This window comes from Opisthocomus hoazin, chromosome 5 (genome assembly GCF_030867145.1).
Source record: "Opisthocomus hoazin isolate bOpiHoa1 chromosome 5, bOpiHoa1.hap1, whole genome shotgun sequence".
Taxonomy (NCBI): Eukaryota; Metazoa; Chordata; class Aves; order Opisthocomiformes; family Opisthocomidae; genus Opisthocomus; species Opisthocomus hoazin.
The window spans coordinates 70,527,816-70,543,328 of NC_134418.1; the positions used below are offsets into that span (position 1 = coordinate 70,527,816).

Below are 15,513 nucleotides of genomic sequence, written 5' to 3' on the forward strand. Positions count from 1 at the left end.
GGGTACAGAAACCTGAAAGTATGACGTGACAGTCATCAGCAACCCTCTGATCTACCAGGGCCAGACCTGCTTATGAACTCAGAACTCGCTGACGCTATGACACACGGAGCCAGCTGAATTTGAAACCTCCATTTCAGAGCACGTTATTGCTAGCTGGCCCCTTTGGAGCACACTGCCCTGCAAGCAGGTTTTGTTGCGTCTTTCAAATCTTTCACAAGTAGCTTGTCTTCTGCAATACAACCCAAATCTAGTTGTCTCTCGAGAAGAGGTAAATTCAGCGATTATGAAGCACAGACTTCATAAAAACAGGCATTGACAATTGTGGTTATTTAATTTAGAAAACCTCCAGTGGGAACCCATTGAAAAAATTTTTAAGTGCTCTCAGATCAAACATCACGGTGTAGTGAAAGAGGATTGGTAAACTGATTAAACTAAAATGGCATTTTCCAAGTGAGGAATATTAGAGATGGGCAAACATGAAAATAATAAATTAACATACATTTTAATAACCTGTGATTTTATTAGAAACATTGGTGAAGGCTTTATGTATCCATCTATAATATTCTCCACCGAAAGTGCACCTCCCATTTTCTGTTTTGCTTTCCACTCAAAATGTGCTGTCCTCAAACTCCTCTCACTCTTAGAAAAATAGCGCTGGTCAGTTAGTGATGGGTTTATTAGAGTTACTTTGTCAACATCAAATCTCTAACTCTAGTGAAGATGCATTTTATTTTTACAGACACTATCAGACTTAAATACCAGAATTGCGTTCAGCGTGCTAAACTCGTCTTCCACTACACGATCTTCGAAGGTTTAGAAGTAACTTGCAGAGGCTTAAGTACAGTAAATTCTTCTCAAATGCCCCAAGTCAGAAGTTGCTGAATGCGTTATTCCTCATTACTGTTTGAATTTGTGTCGCTCACAAAGACACGTGTTTGAAATAGATCCCTGTCCTGCTCGTGCTTCTTCTTGCCATTTGGCATCACAGAGGCTACTTAAGCAAACACTAAAACGCAGCTCAAGCACTTAATGCCCAACATCTGCGACGCGTGCGGTTGTATGACTGAAGGCGGGAGGGCAGCGGCTGGACTGGGTCAGATGGAAGCAGCGGAGATCCAGAAGGTCACGGCAAACCAGGGCGCGGGTGCCGCAGCCTGTTCAGCGCGGCGTCCCTCTCCTCCGCCCCGACGCACCTCTGCGCTTCGGCCCCGCTCGAGCCGCAGCCACCTGCGGGAGCTGGGGCCAGGCCTGGGGTGAAGGCACGGATGCCCTCCATGGCGCGGGGGTGGCTGCCCTCACAGAGGAGACTTGGCACCACTTCTGATTTTGATTTCTAACAGAAGAAAAGAGGAGTCCTGTCTGGAGGGCCTAGAGCAGCTCTGTGTCCCAGGCGAGTGCCCCAAGCCCTCCGCCCCTTTGCTGAGGTCCCGAAGCCCGTGGGACACGTCACGTGTGGGGCAGCTGGCGGGCGTCGCTCTCCGGCGCAGCCCTGAGCCACCGCTCTCCCGGGAGCCGGGCGCTGGGATGCCCTAGGCCCGAGGAGGGCCCTGGATCCAGGCCCACCCACCCCGACGGCCACGCTTCTTCCCGCAAAGGGCAGCGCCGCCTCACCCTCACCCTCCTCCTCCTCCTGACGCCGCTGGGACGGGGCCGCCCCACCGAGAGGCAGCGGCCGCCCCGCAGCCCCGAGCGGCAGCCCGAGACCGCCCAGGCCGCCCTGCTCTCCGCGCCTCACGGCAGCAGCCCCCTCGCAGGGACCGGCCCGGGCTGGGCCGGGCACCCCCCTCGCCGCGCCTGCGCGCCGCGCCCCGGCCCCGCCACCGCCCTCCGGCGGGCGGGAACCCGGAAGTGGGCAGCGCCGGCGGCTCCCGGCGGGCCGGCGGGCGGCGGGGCTCGGCCGGGCGAGCGGAGGCGGCCGGCACCCCGCGGCGGGGGGCAGCGGCGGCTGGCATGGTGCTGGCGGCAGCGCGCCGCGCCCGCGTTGCACGGAGGACGCCCGAGCGGAGCCGCGATGGAGATGCTGCTGCCGCCCGTGTGAGTGTGGCGGGGCGGGCGGGGAGGCGGGCGGGCTCCCGGTGCGGAGCGCAGCGCTGCGCCGCGCCGTGCCGCGGGCTGGGGGCGCGGGGCCCGGCCCAGCTGCGCAGCAGCGAGCGGCGGTGCCTCAGCGCGGCCGGCCCGTCCCGGGCCCCGCGGCACCGGGAGGGGCGGGGGGCACCGGGACCGGCCGCGGCGTCGCGGGGCAGCGCTGGCGGGAGGGTCGCGGCGGCCGGGGCTCCCGAGGGGCCGGCGCGGCCGCCCGGTGGGCTGAGACGCCGCGGCGGTGCCGGCACTGGGAGCCGGGCCGAGCCGAGCCGCCGGCTACCGGGGACGGGCGCTGCTGCTCTCCCCCCGCCGCCATTCTCCTCCCCCTCACTCCTCTTGCTTCCTCCTCCCGTGGTCCCGAGTCCCTCCCGTCTGCCCCGGCAGCCGCGCTCCCGGTTTCCCGGTGACCGAGGGGATGTTAACGTACGATATTAATTTTATAATTAAAAGCCGGGTCCCTTCCTCGCAGTCAGTCCCTGGAGTTCTGAGCGTTCCCTGAAGTCACCGGTTTCTGCGCATCGTTTTCCTGAGTGCTGGTGGCTACACAGGCCACAGAATTTAGCGGGCCGATACTCAGTCTGAAGGAGTTTGCTAGGCAGGGTGTCTCTTTTCTTTACCTCCGTACAGCAGCACGTGTATGTATGTGTATGTATAACACGTAACTTCATTTTTTCCCAATTGATGCAAAATTGCTATCTGTTACTGAGCCCCTTTCAGTAAGGAGTTGTATCATTTTCAAAACCGAGTGTGAGACTTTTAATTCCTAGCAGTTTCACGGTACAGTGTAGTAAGTTGGTAGTGGTTTGAGTTCTGTAGATGGACCTTACTTGGTTACACGGTGTTTTACAGAGGTTTTTTTACTCCGTTGTTGCTGGATGCAGTTTTGTGCCATTTGGCTGCAAAATTTTGTATTTAATTTTGGAATGACAAGAAGTAGAACCAAATGCTTTGCTTTACGTGTTGTTGTAGTGCACAAAATTTAGAGTTCTAGGTTAATTAGCCTGGACATTTTCATTTAAGCTTCTTTAGACATGCCCGATAAGAAGTTTTAGGTGTGGTAGAAGACAGGCTGGAACTCTGGGAGTCAATGCATGCGCTCGGTTTGACTATTCTTACCTAAAGCGAGTAAGATTGGGTTTTTATTTGAAATCAGGTCTCTGATGTACCAGGGTCACTTGCCCTACTGAGTGACTGCAATGACTGTTGATTTCCAGCGCAGAGGTTCAGGAATTTACCTACAAGAGTGCAGGTGAAAACATCACCGATGCTGAGCATTTTCTAAGTATTGCAACAGTGTAATTGGCCTTGTAAGAACAGCACTGGGACTGTGGGCACAGAACTCCTCAGCTTGGCTTGGCATGAGAAACCCACTCGCTGTTGGGACAGCCCTAGTGACTGAGGGGTGTACGCAATCATCATCTGCTACTCATTTTTTCTCTTGCTGTTTTGGGTGGGGTTTTGAGAGTAAGAAAAATTAAGAGCTCAGTCACTTCTGCTTTTCAAAACATTGAGCAGATCAGGAAAACTACCTAGTTTTTGTTATACTCACCTACGTCTCATGCTGCTGCTAGGGAAAAGCCTGGACACCTACAGTAGTCGTCATGTGGTCTTCCTGTCAGAGGTGAACCGGGAGCTGCGTGAACCAGTAAGGGAGGTCCTGGTGGAAGGGCAGAGAGCGGCTCTTGTCTTGCAGGCAGTGAAGGCCTTGAGAGACTGGGGTGATGGATGCTGTGTTCTGCCATCGATCTGTATGGGCACCCGGTTAAAAGTTCCCAAACCTCTGCTTCTCCCCTCGCTTCAGGGTTTGTTGGAAATATTCTAGGCCATCATCTTCATGTTTTCCTTACTGGAGATTATTGTTAGCCCTGAGTGCCTCTGTCAACCTCACTGGTGTTGGTCACCAGCTGATCGCTTCCTAGGGAATTCTGCCTACTCCTCCATGCTGTTGGTAGTAGGGAAACTAAAATTGCTTGGAGTAAAGAGTAAGTTGCAGTGCAAATCTTCTCCTCCTCCTCCCCGAGAAGAAGGTGGAGAAAATAAGAGTGACAGAAGTGATCAGAAGTATTAACTCTTTTCTTTTTTACTCTTTCTTTCTAGATGTACCAAACTTTGCCATCAGAAGCCCTTGGATCTGAAAGATGATAACACTGAAATTCACTGTCCTGTTACAGTAAATCCGTGGCACATGAAGAAAGCTTTTAAAGTTATGAATGAATTAAGAAGGTATTACTTCACTGTGCACATCTGCCTGGAGTCCATAATACATTTTAACTTTCATTTGCAGTTAGTTTATTTATGAAGAATGTAAAATTCCAGAAGTGTAGCTGATGAGAAGGATTAAATAGACAATGAAGTGATAGCTGAGTGATGGTCATGTGGTGATAGCTGTAATGTGTGCGGTATGTTTTTGCCCCTTATAAGTTAATCAAAACTAGGTCTGAGAGACTTGAAAAATACTTAGAGGTGGTACTTAAGGAGTTTCAGCCACCGATCCTGTCTCGTATGTAGTTGATCCTGGGTAGATGAAAAGTGACTCTTTAGTTGAGCCTAAGGCGCTTTGTATGCCTTTTGTTGATTTTTGTGGTAAGCGGAGAACTGGAAAAACGCTAACGTTTTCTAGTCTGGAGACACAGGTCACAGTCTAACAAATGTAAACCAACTGACAGTATGCTTTCTTTTCTTCCTTATCTGTTGCTTGCCCCCTGGGAGAAACTGATGAACTCCCAAATCAAATGTTGAAAGTAACTTTTCTCAAGGAAGTTTTGTAAGACCTTGAGTGGTGCTACCATCAGTTTCAGCAAAACTGGGAGACTGGTGCTGATGCTGTTCTTAGCACCCGTATTGATTTATTTTTTTACATATGAGTAGGTGAGATGGTGTTGAAAACTGTGACAGCTGGTAATTAGAGCTCACGACTGAGCTCTGGTAATTGGGACTCGTAACTATCACTGACAGTAATTCAGCTTTATAGCTAACAGCAGCAATGGAGAAATTAAATAAATAAAACACTTCTCTAGCATAGACAATACCGGAGGGTGTGAAGATCCTGTAATCATTTGTTATTTCCCATATCAGATTAAAAACTGGAGAGGCTTCACCTGCAAAAAAGGCAGCAACTGATATACCCTGTTAAAGTATGCCTCTGCTCTTGATCTTTGCTGTTCCCTATGGGTAAATCTTTGATACTGTGGTAGATACTGTGATCAGATCAATGTGTTTATCTGCCTGTGACCATTTGTACTGTATTGGAAGACTGGGGAAAATCATATGCTGACTATAAATGACTTAAATCCAGCTCAGAGACTGCCATAGTCTGAGGATAACGGGATAAGAGCAGAGACTATTTTTCCAGTATGTTAGCAGCCTAGTTACCTTATGCTGGAAGGACTGATACTTGCCTCTTCATTCTACTTGTGTCCTTGGCTTTTTCAAGGATCCCAGTAACCGGATTCAGTGTCTCAAGGAGTGTAATAGAGCCTGGCTACAGCCAGTAGCCATGACTTCTTTAGGATGAGCAAGAGTTTAGATGAAGAAACAGTTTCCCAGAACGAATCTTACAACAGTTTCAGAAGTCGGAAACCTTACCTGCATTTTGTAGTGTTGCGAGTAAAAGATAACATGGTCTTCCAGCAGAGTGCATTGCTGAAGGCTGTGGATTATTTTCAGAATATACTTTAGTTTCCATGGTTACTTAAATTCGAATTGCTGTAGAAGCAATTTGAGCAATTTGGTCTTGCATGTATAAATAGTTAAAGTTGTAACAGGAGCAGTGCCATGCAAACCTTAACTGTAGTGCTTATTTAATATAAGGTAGTTGATGTAGCAATGTTTACTGTTTAACCGGAGTACAGCTTTTAAAATGGTGAGTGCTAATTAGATAAGATTATAAACATCAATATTTGCATTTATTTTTTTGCAATGATAAACTGAAATATTTTATGAATGTTTCAGGCTTCATTACTCTAAATGAAGACCTAATATTAATCAAGTAAACGATATTTTCAATTTTATTGACTACATTTTTAAAGTGGTTTCTCAGTTCTTTTCATTAGTGTAGCACAAGCAGGTATTTGCCGGAGGTATACTCTCCAGAAGGTGGATAAGTAGTGAAGACATCATCTGCTTCAGCATCTAAAATGCGTTGGTTTTGGAATGCTTAAGTCTGTGAGCTTATATTACATTTTTGGCTGCTGTCAAGTTGCCTGGTTCTGTTAGCTCATAAGAGGGTTTTTCTGTGCCTTCATATTTTGACAAATTTGAGTAATTTTGTCCTTGGTAGTTTTTGTCATTTCATTACTCACCATCACCTCAATACTGAGTCAGAGAGATCATTATGATAGCTAATTAGTTCTTGACATATGAAGAAATTACCCTCTGATGCCTGTCTTTCCTCTTCATTATAATTTGCTTTTATCACTGTGGAATTTGACCTCACCTATATTTGTTAAAATCCTCTCTCTTACAAATAAGACTTCACCAAAATCTTTTGAAGGTATGGGCAATGACCTTTCTCTGTGTAAACCAATGAAGAATAACCTGCAAGCTGGTAAACAGTAATTGTTCTTAAATCCGTGCTTTTTTGCCCCTGCCATTTCTCATTTCCTTTACCAAGATGGTGTACCCTCTACAGCTCTCTTCATTCACTCGCTCTGTACAAGCAAATTGGTACAATATTCCTTCAGAACGCAGGCTTTTCTAAAATAAATTAGTGTGCCCTAATGAAATGAAGGTGCCGAGTTGCTGTGGAAGCCACAAGGCGCTTGCAGCAGAGTACGTGATTAAGTTTACAAGCCTGTTTCTTTATTTAGCAGTTTATTTAGCCTGTCAGCTTTGTAGTAACGCAGAGCATATTCATTCACCTAATGCAGTTCCAGACTGGAGATGTGTCTGGACAACCTTTAAGTTACTATGTCTATGTATGCTCAGTGTAATTAATTAGCTGGAGTTTTGCATTGATGTAATTCTGTTGCTTCTGGCATCATTGTTATCTTTGGTATTTCTGTGCAGTGAAGTATAAAACCTTTTGTTCCATTGTCAGGATAAGTGCAGGTGGCTGAAAAAGCTGGGTATCTCATGACCTTTTATGCACAGCTTTCTGTTTCGGTTTTTGTATAATAAATGTAACGGTTGTTTTCAAGCTCCTGAATTGTGTGTTTCAACTGGGTATGGTCATCACCTTATATTATACATCTTTTTTGATAATAACAGTATTGCGGGCTAAACTGAGGAGATTTACGTAGTTGTTGTAGGTGTTAAGAGCTGAAAGGGGGAAAATATTCTAATGCCAGGATGCCATGCAGTGTGGCCCCAAAGATTAGTTGTGGCCACCAGAATTTTTGGTGTGTGACTTCCACAGGGCCACCTTACTCGAGGCTGTGCTCAAAATAGCTGGACGATTGCCGAGGCTGAGAGATGACGGAGTTTTCTTTGGACTGAGCTGAATATCTGAGCAGTTTGGCTGAGAGCTCTAGCTCTGTCGGAGCAAAATGCAATGGCTCACCCCAGTCTCTGCTACGACTCTGTGTGGTCATTGCAAACTGTCAGAAAGTCTGCACTCTAACTGCAGTATATATTCAGGAAACGTAAAAAATTGTCTTTTCAAAAGTACTGAGAATAGAGATCACTGGATTGACGTACAGCTCTAGCTCCGTCCTGAAGGAACTTGTTCTGTGAAATCGTATTTTCCCTTCTTCCCTTCGTTGCCCTGGCTCTGAGTTTTGTGGATCGTATGCTACTTCTGTGGGGACAGTGCTAGCATGAGAAGGAAATAAAAGGCAACTGTGAGTAGCTATTTAGATGCTGGGAAATTGCAGCCTTGGGGTGTTGTGGGGCATTTTTTGTGTGATGTGGTTTCCCCCCCCTTCCTCCTCTTTGCCTCTAGAAAACCAGATTATAAAGAGTATACGGTGTGGTGGGTTTAGCTGGAATAGGTGTATCCAATAGCTGTAAACTGCATTGGAAACATCTATATGAGAAATGATTATAAATGAGATGTTACTTTATTGCAACAGAAGAGGAAGGAAATATGTATTCCAGTTGCAAAGGACATGAATGCAAATGGATGTAATGAAGATAAGATGTCAGGAAAGATATGAAGTTAACCATAATAAATTCTGAACTGGTCAGAGCAGAAAAAAATAATTGCTGTTGTGTGCATGGGCTATGTATGAAAAATGCTTGGAAAACAGTTAATATAGAGATGCTTGAGTAGTGACTTTGAACAGTTAAGGAAGCATGAGCTTCCAGTGCAATGTGACACAGGCATCACAAAAAGTTTGGATTCTTTGTTATCTATAAAGTCGTATTTCTTACCTCAATTTTTTAGTGTTTCTGTATATCAAATTCTTATTTCTATCACAGTTATTCAAAGAGGCCCAGACTTCCAGTGAGAAGGTTTATAAATTGGGCTGATGCAAATTTTGGTTATTCAATGCAGAAAACTTCTGTGCAAGAAATCACAGTTCAGTTGTTTGATTTTTTTTTTTTTTTTTTTTTTTAGAAAGTTCTGTGTACCCAAGCACCATCTGTAATCCAACTGAGTAATGGCCATGCGTAATGCATTTAAAAACAATGCTTCATCAGCATTGTCTGCCTGCCTCTTTTGAGGGCATGGGAAAAGAAACTGTTGTTTTGAATGTGCTGTGAATATGCTTTTCTGTTGTATAAATAAAGTGAATATGCTTTTCTGTTGTAGTTCACTTATATGAAATTGCCTTCTCTGATATTTCTAAATAGTCAAAACTTGCTGTGTGATGTGACGATAGTAGCTGAAGACATGGAAATTGCAGCGCATAGAGTTGTGCTAGCCGCCTGCAGCCCCTACTTCCATGCCATGTTTACAGGTACCAAATGTTTCAATACTTACTTTGTTCTCATCCAATCCAACTGTATAAAGCACAACATTCAATGACTTTTGCTTTTTAGGATCTCATTTAATTTTTAGATAAGCTGGTAGGAACACTGGGGGTTTTTTTGGCAGTCTGAGGATGTACTGGCAACTTATTCTTTGTTAGCACGATGAATGCTTTAAAAAGCCTGCTTCATTTCAGCAAATTTATATGTTAAGTAAGCCAGGAATAGTAGATTTGTTATACCCTTTAAGGCTCTAGTAATCTCACTTGTCCAAAAGAAGGTTAAAATAACTTTCATGTGAATTTTTCAGTAAATTTTGTCCTTTAACAACTAGTGCTGCTATGTTCTTCAGACCCTGAGTACTCTAGGCTGTTAGTGGATACGAAAGCTTTCTGGGGCTTTGGCAGCCTATAGCTGGAACACATGTTTCAGTATTTTTAGGGTAATTCTCTGTGACAGATGTACTCTGCATCATTGCCACAACTTTTCTGTGCAGGCTTGATTCTGCTTCTGCTCGCTCTGTGCTGGCCAAGTTACAGGAATTCTGAGGGCTTGCGAGGCTGAAGATAGGTTCAGGTTCACAGGAGCCTCCAGCTGAATTCCTGTGCTGTGGGTTTAATTCCTTAATGGTTATAAATCACACTGAAATCATGTGGAATTTGGCATCAAAGTGAGAATATTAAAATTAATTTCTGAAGTTTTGTCTGTTCCTTCTCAAATCTTGTGCCAGTTTGGTAGTTAACGTTGACTGTCTGGAATGAGAGGAATTCTCTGCAATGTATTGCTTCTGACCACCAGCTCAGGTGGAGGCAGAAATGTGACTCTTGGCCTGCCAGTATACAAGAAAATTGGAGTTTAAATAGCTTTAATTGTATGCAACTGGAAGATTGATAAATTTGAAATACTGTTGTGGCCTGGGGAAGCAGCTGATTATTCTTGGATTTTGTATGCAAATGTTTTGACACAACCAAGGCTAGAAGTGGAGTCACTACTAGCAGCAACAATGCTTTCAGTTTGTGTATGAAATCAAATATCTGTTCCTCTAGTAGTTTTTCAAGTTTGCATTTGCGGTTGAGACAAAGATTCCAGGTGACTGATATGTTCTTTATTAAATTAACTGCTTTCTTTAAAGTTAGAATGAAAAAAGCTGCTTCTATAGTTCCTTTTCATCACCTTAGTCAGAGAGAAACACAAGCCTCTTAAATTAGTTCTCTGTTGCAGATTAACTATCGTTGACTGTCACATTGAAAAGATTCTTTAATCACAGTAGAAGTTTTATATTATACTTTCTGCAGCAAACAATACATTTCTGCTTGCCCTGAATGCCCTTTCTGTGGAGATGTTCATAGAACCATTAAGGTTGGAAAAGACCTCTAAGATCATCCAGTCCAACCATCAACCCAACACCCCCATGCCTGCTAAACCATGTCCCAAAGTGCCACATCTACACGTTTTTTGAACACCTTCATGGACAGTGACCCCACCACCTTCCTGGGCAGCCTGTTCCAATCCCTGACCACTCTTTCAGTAAAGAAATTTTTCCTAATATCTAATCTAAACTTTCCCTGGCACAACTTGAGGCCATTGCTCTATCACTTGTTACTTGGGAGAAGAGAAGAGCACCCACCTCACTACAACCTCCTCTCGGGTAGTTGTAGAGAGCAATAAGGTCTCCCCCAAGTCTCCTCCAAACTAAACCGCCCCAGTTCCCTCAGCCGCTCCTCATAAGACTTGTTCTCCAGACCCTTTACCAGCTTTGTTGCCCTGCTCTGGACACATTCCAGCAACTCAGTGTCCTTCTTGTACTGTTCATGACACATTAGGGGTGCCAGTGCAGTCGTGTCTGTGGCCGCTCTCCAGATATAATTGCTGAACTCTTGGTCCTTTCCTTGCTTCAGTCCCTTTTAAAATTTTTTGCTTGTTTTTAAATGTACGTAGTCTTTGACCTCCAGTGATATGGGAGGTGGGAACGCTCACCTGAGTAACAGGAGGGAAATGTTTAACCCATACATCTGTGGCAATGTTTGTGTAGTTGGTGAACCAAATTGTTGGGAGTTTAAAGAGAATTCAGCTGTGGCTTCAAGATTTGTGAACAGATTTTATACTACTGTATAGTAATAGTTGTAGGCTGCTTTCAGCAGGGCCCAGTTGTGGTGTCGGTGCATTTCAACCATTCCCTGCAGAAAAAAATCCTGAAGTTCATCATAATTGTTACCTCCATGAATCCTGCGATTCGCACTTCTCAGTGGATTTGTGTTCTCATCCAGTAATCTGCAAGTTCGATAAGCAGGTTTGATCCCTTAACCAGCTGCAACTGAATGGAAAAGTAGCTTCCTCCATCCAGAATAAAACAGTGACTGAAAAAACAGTAAAAAAATTGCACTTTTATGCTTCAGGGTTATTTCTTGACTAGGAATTAGAAATTTATATTTGGACACATCTTTGCGGGTTACTTTTGTCTTTTTCCGAGTCATTAGGTACTGACTGCTATGCAGGACGGGGTATGGCGTTACCTGAGACCAAACCCTCTGCCTGGGTTTTCTTCTGTTTCCACTTGTGGCAGTGGTAGAAGTAGCCCTATGTAGCCGTATTAAATACAGAGAAAGAAAAAGTTACTGTCTTTTAAAGTTAGTAGCAATTATAAGTAGAGGGGAGAAGAAAGATTAAACATTAATTAAATCATTAAACATCTGGGACCATGTTACCAGGAAAAAGTCTTCCTTCTGTATACAGTGAAATTCTTCAGAAATATGTGTTGTGATCTGAATTAAATACACTTAAATGATTAGAGGAAAGGATTATGAAGCATCACTGAAGGGACACTTCAGTGGCCCTAGGGTCTGATTTGGGACAAGGCTGACCTGAGTTTAATTTTCTCTTCTGCCAAGGCAGTTATGCTTAGGGAATTAGCTGCTCTCTTTGCTTCCATTCTGCACTTGTGAAATTCTGGTGTGGTGTTTGTTTTTTTTTTTTTTTTTTAAAAAAAAAAAAAGAAAAGCCTTCCTTACATTATTTTGAGAAACCATATAAACTTTTTAGATAGCCTGTTACTAACTTCAACTCAGACAGTGCTCTGCTGCTCCTGCTTGGAAAGTTGGATCATCTCAGTGCTTTCCTTTCTGTTCACAATATGCTCTCCTGTCACTGACAACTCTGTGGAGATACGATGGTGCAACTTCCCAGTCATGAACCGAGTTCTTCAGCAGGTTGAATTCTAGACTGAGACTGCCTAGCCAATGAATCTATGGTTTCCTGTATGTGATCTGTCAAACAAGTCTGGATTACAAGAGGACTGATCTAGACTTGTAGTAAGACTACATGTCTATTTAGCATGAAAGGCAGAAGCAAGTCTTTGTTTTTGTGTGGTTTTTTTTTTTCTAGGCTTTGTTGTTAAACAGCGAAGTTGTCTGTCTATGGCTCTAGAAGCCTTGACACAAAATCTGAAAACAAACGTAATGCGCTTGCAGAATATCAAACCCTGCTCTCCCACACGCACAATTTTCCCAAAGGACCACCTCCACAGCAGCTTGCATAATAAATAATTTGCAGCATGCATGCTCTGAAGATCAATAGGTTTAATCTATGTCAAACTAGAATTAGAAACTTGGAATACAGGGCCCTGCAGAGAACACGCTGCAATCATCCTTCAGAGGTGTAGGGATATGTTTCAGAAGAGCAGGTGAAGAAACAAAGTTTTGTGGGGGCTGGATTTTGCTGGTTTTGATGTAGTTCGTCGTTGCTTTCTGGAATGCTAGCGACCTATGCTGCCATTAAGTAGTAGTATGTTGCTGTAGATGGCCTTCTGCACTTCCTACCACTTAAAGGGCTGATTTAAAATGCCATTCCTTACCATTCAGCTCAGAGAAAAAAAAAAAAGGCATGAATAACAATAAATTTCTACATTTCTCAGTGATGGTCTCTTTGCCAAACGTTCTGGGTAAATTGCATTGTTTGGCACCAATCTTGGAGACCACAGGGTAACAAACAAGGAAGATGCGTCTGTACCTCATAAGGAAATATCAGCAATGATAAGCATCTTCTGATTCACTTCCCCACGCTGTCTGCTTCTGTTGTTGTACACATTAAATTTGTTACCTCATCTATACCTGTATCTCTAGATGCCTAGGGGAAAGAAGTAAGAATACATCCAATTTAGAAGAATAAGAAATGTCTGTATCCAGAGACTGGGATATACTCTTCCAAAGTCAAGGCTGATATATCTATCAGTGTAACTGCTGTAGTTCATGCTTTGCTTCCCAGTGCAAGTCAGTGCATAAAGGGTTAAAGGTCTGAGATGACTAGATAGGTGGTTGGTAGTCATGGAGAGGATGGTAATCATTACTTCAAAATGTATTGCTGGGCAATCATTTCAGATATAAACAAAATGTTGCATTTTGAGAAACATCATATTTTAGATGGCAGAAGCTATTTTGCAGGCCTTTCTGTGAAGATCAGTTGTGGCGTGTGGCCAGTATGTCAGCCTCCACAAAATGATCCAACAAGTTTTCCCTTGCTTACCACTTTATCATAGCTTGATTTTTAACTGTTAAATCAGATCTGTAACAGAGGTGAAATTGCTAAAAGAATAATAAGTAGACAAGCAAAGAAATATGTATGTTAATTCTTCTGTGTAAAATGAAGTAAAATGAATCCAGGTCCATTTGGTATGCTCCTTCAATTAAGAAGTTAATAAAGCTAGAGTATCTTAATAGCTTGCTTTGCCAGCAAAATGTTTTTGTGTGAATGTGAAGAGTCTTATTTAGGTCCGATAACAATATTTTCCTGATGTTGTACACTGGAAAAAATAGGTCACCTGCAGTATAATTGTTAACCCAGGTAGCATTCGCATGATGGTAGCAACAAAGTCTTCCTTTCTCCTTGGAGGGAGGGAGGAAGGAAAGAAATTGAATTTTATTATTAAAGTTGGTTTGTTATCACAACCGATCATACACAAAAAGTTCCGCTGCTGGCAGGAGCAATTACTATTAAACTTTTACGTATGTGCTGTATTTCTATCTAATTTACTTGACTCTCAAACTGCATTTGTAGGTGAGATGAGTGAAAGCCGAGCAAAGAGAGTTCGAATAAAGGAAGTTGATGGCTGGACTCTAAGGATGCTTATTGATTATATTTACACTGCTGAAATTCAAGTTACAGAAGAAAATGTGCAGGTAAGAGTGAGAACATTTTCTGCAACAAGAGAGATGTAATGTGCAGAGTCATTTATTTTGTCGGTGTAGTTCAACTCCTCCATGGGAAATCTCATCTGCAAACTGGAATTTTTTTCAGACCTTACGCTTACAAAGCAAGTAGTCATGCTGTTCAAATTCTGGGTCAAATTCAAAGATTACAGAAGTAAATGAAGGGTCAGTTGACTTTAGTGGGCTTGGCAACCAAACCTTATGTAGTACAATAAAATAGATGGTCTACTCTGCCTAAAATTAATGCTGTCAGCCACCTCTGTACCCCTCCCCCTGGATACTTTAGTGCAATTTACGTAAACAAAATAGATTTGCCTATAAAAGTGAAACTGCTCTCCAGTTAAGCTGTTCTGTTTGTTTTAATGTATTTTTTTTTCTGCTAGCCTGAATAATAAAGAATTAAAGAATAAATTACTTCCTCCTGTCCAGTCTCCATACCTTGCCAGTGGCCAGCTGTGTAGAAATTTTTAGGTACTGCTGTGTTTTTTTTCTTTTTTAAAATCAGCCAATATCTACCATAAAGGTTTTGCCCACCCCACACAAACAGCTAAGGAGTTTTTCTAATTGGCTGTACCTTAAGCTGAAACTTCAGCTAGAATAAAACAAACACAAGCTTAGAAAACAGACCTTCCTGCCCTTAACATTTTCTAACCACTAGTCTTGAAGATGGACAGGGTAGATTTTCCTTCCACTATCTTTTGAGATTTGGTGTAGATTTTTGGTAAGTTTAAAACTAGTTGCACAACAGATGATATGTTTAATTCTCTTGTTTTTCTTCTTGCTCCTGCGCCCTTGTTTCTGCTCTTGCCCAATGCCAGATTACTAGCAGTCATTTTGCTGCTTTTACAGGGGACAAAACTGTGTTGCTGTATTTGGCATTGAAAACTTCTGTTGCAGTTGTGTATTCTGAAAGTAATTGCTTTTATTGGGCATTAGGCTGAAATTAATAGCTTTTTATTGGCTGCTGAATCCGATGGGATCACTGCTAGTTTTAGCTATACTTGATTGAGGGCCTAGAAGTTAGAAATATTACCAACTTGAAACAAAAATATCCTGTTACTAAACCTTCCATATCTTAGGTCATACCAGAAGTCTTTTAATTCTGCAAGATTAATTTCTTGTCACTGGGATTGTTTACTTCTGGTCTGACAATAGATATAGGTAGTGAAAAAACTGTCTGAAATTATGTTGTAATTTACCAACCTGGTGGCTGCCCAAATCTCTGTATCACTGTGGAAGACCTTGGGCAAACACCAGAGGTGTCAGATTCCCTTCTTGCTTGATCATGCTGGCTTTTCATCCTTAAAGCAGAATATTCTGTCATGCTGACGCACCTTAATGACCTTAATCTTTTACTTTTGATGCATAATACCAGACT

At 43.2% G+C, this 15,513-nt stretch overlaps 1 protein-coding gene across 2 annotated transcripts in view; it reads left to right on the forward strand.

The window, feature by feature from the left end:
- Positions 1 to 1,913: 1,913 nt before the first annotated feature.
- The window catches only part of KLHL2 (kelch like family member 2), a 59,788-nt gene continuing 46,188 nt past the window's right edge, over positions 1,914 to 15,513 (forward strand). For both annotated transcript variants that reach the window (XM_075421667.1, XM_075421669.1), the window contains exons 1-4: positions 1,914 to 2,034; positions 4,180 to 4,305; positions 8,818 to 8,924; positions 13,984 to 14,105. In XM_075421667.1, the coding sequence (XP_075277782.1) occupies positions 2,012 to 2,034; positions 4,180 to 4,305; positions 8,818 to 8,924; positions 13,984 to 14,105 (378 nt within the window). In that variant the 5' untranslated portion in view covers positions 1,914 to 2,011. The remainder of the gene's footprint in view (positions 2,035 to 4,179; positions 4,306 to 8,817; positions 8,925 to 13,983; positions 14,106 to 15,513) is intronic.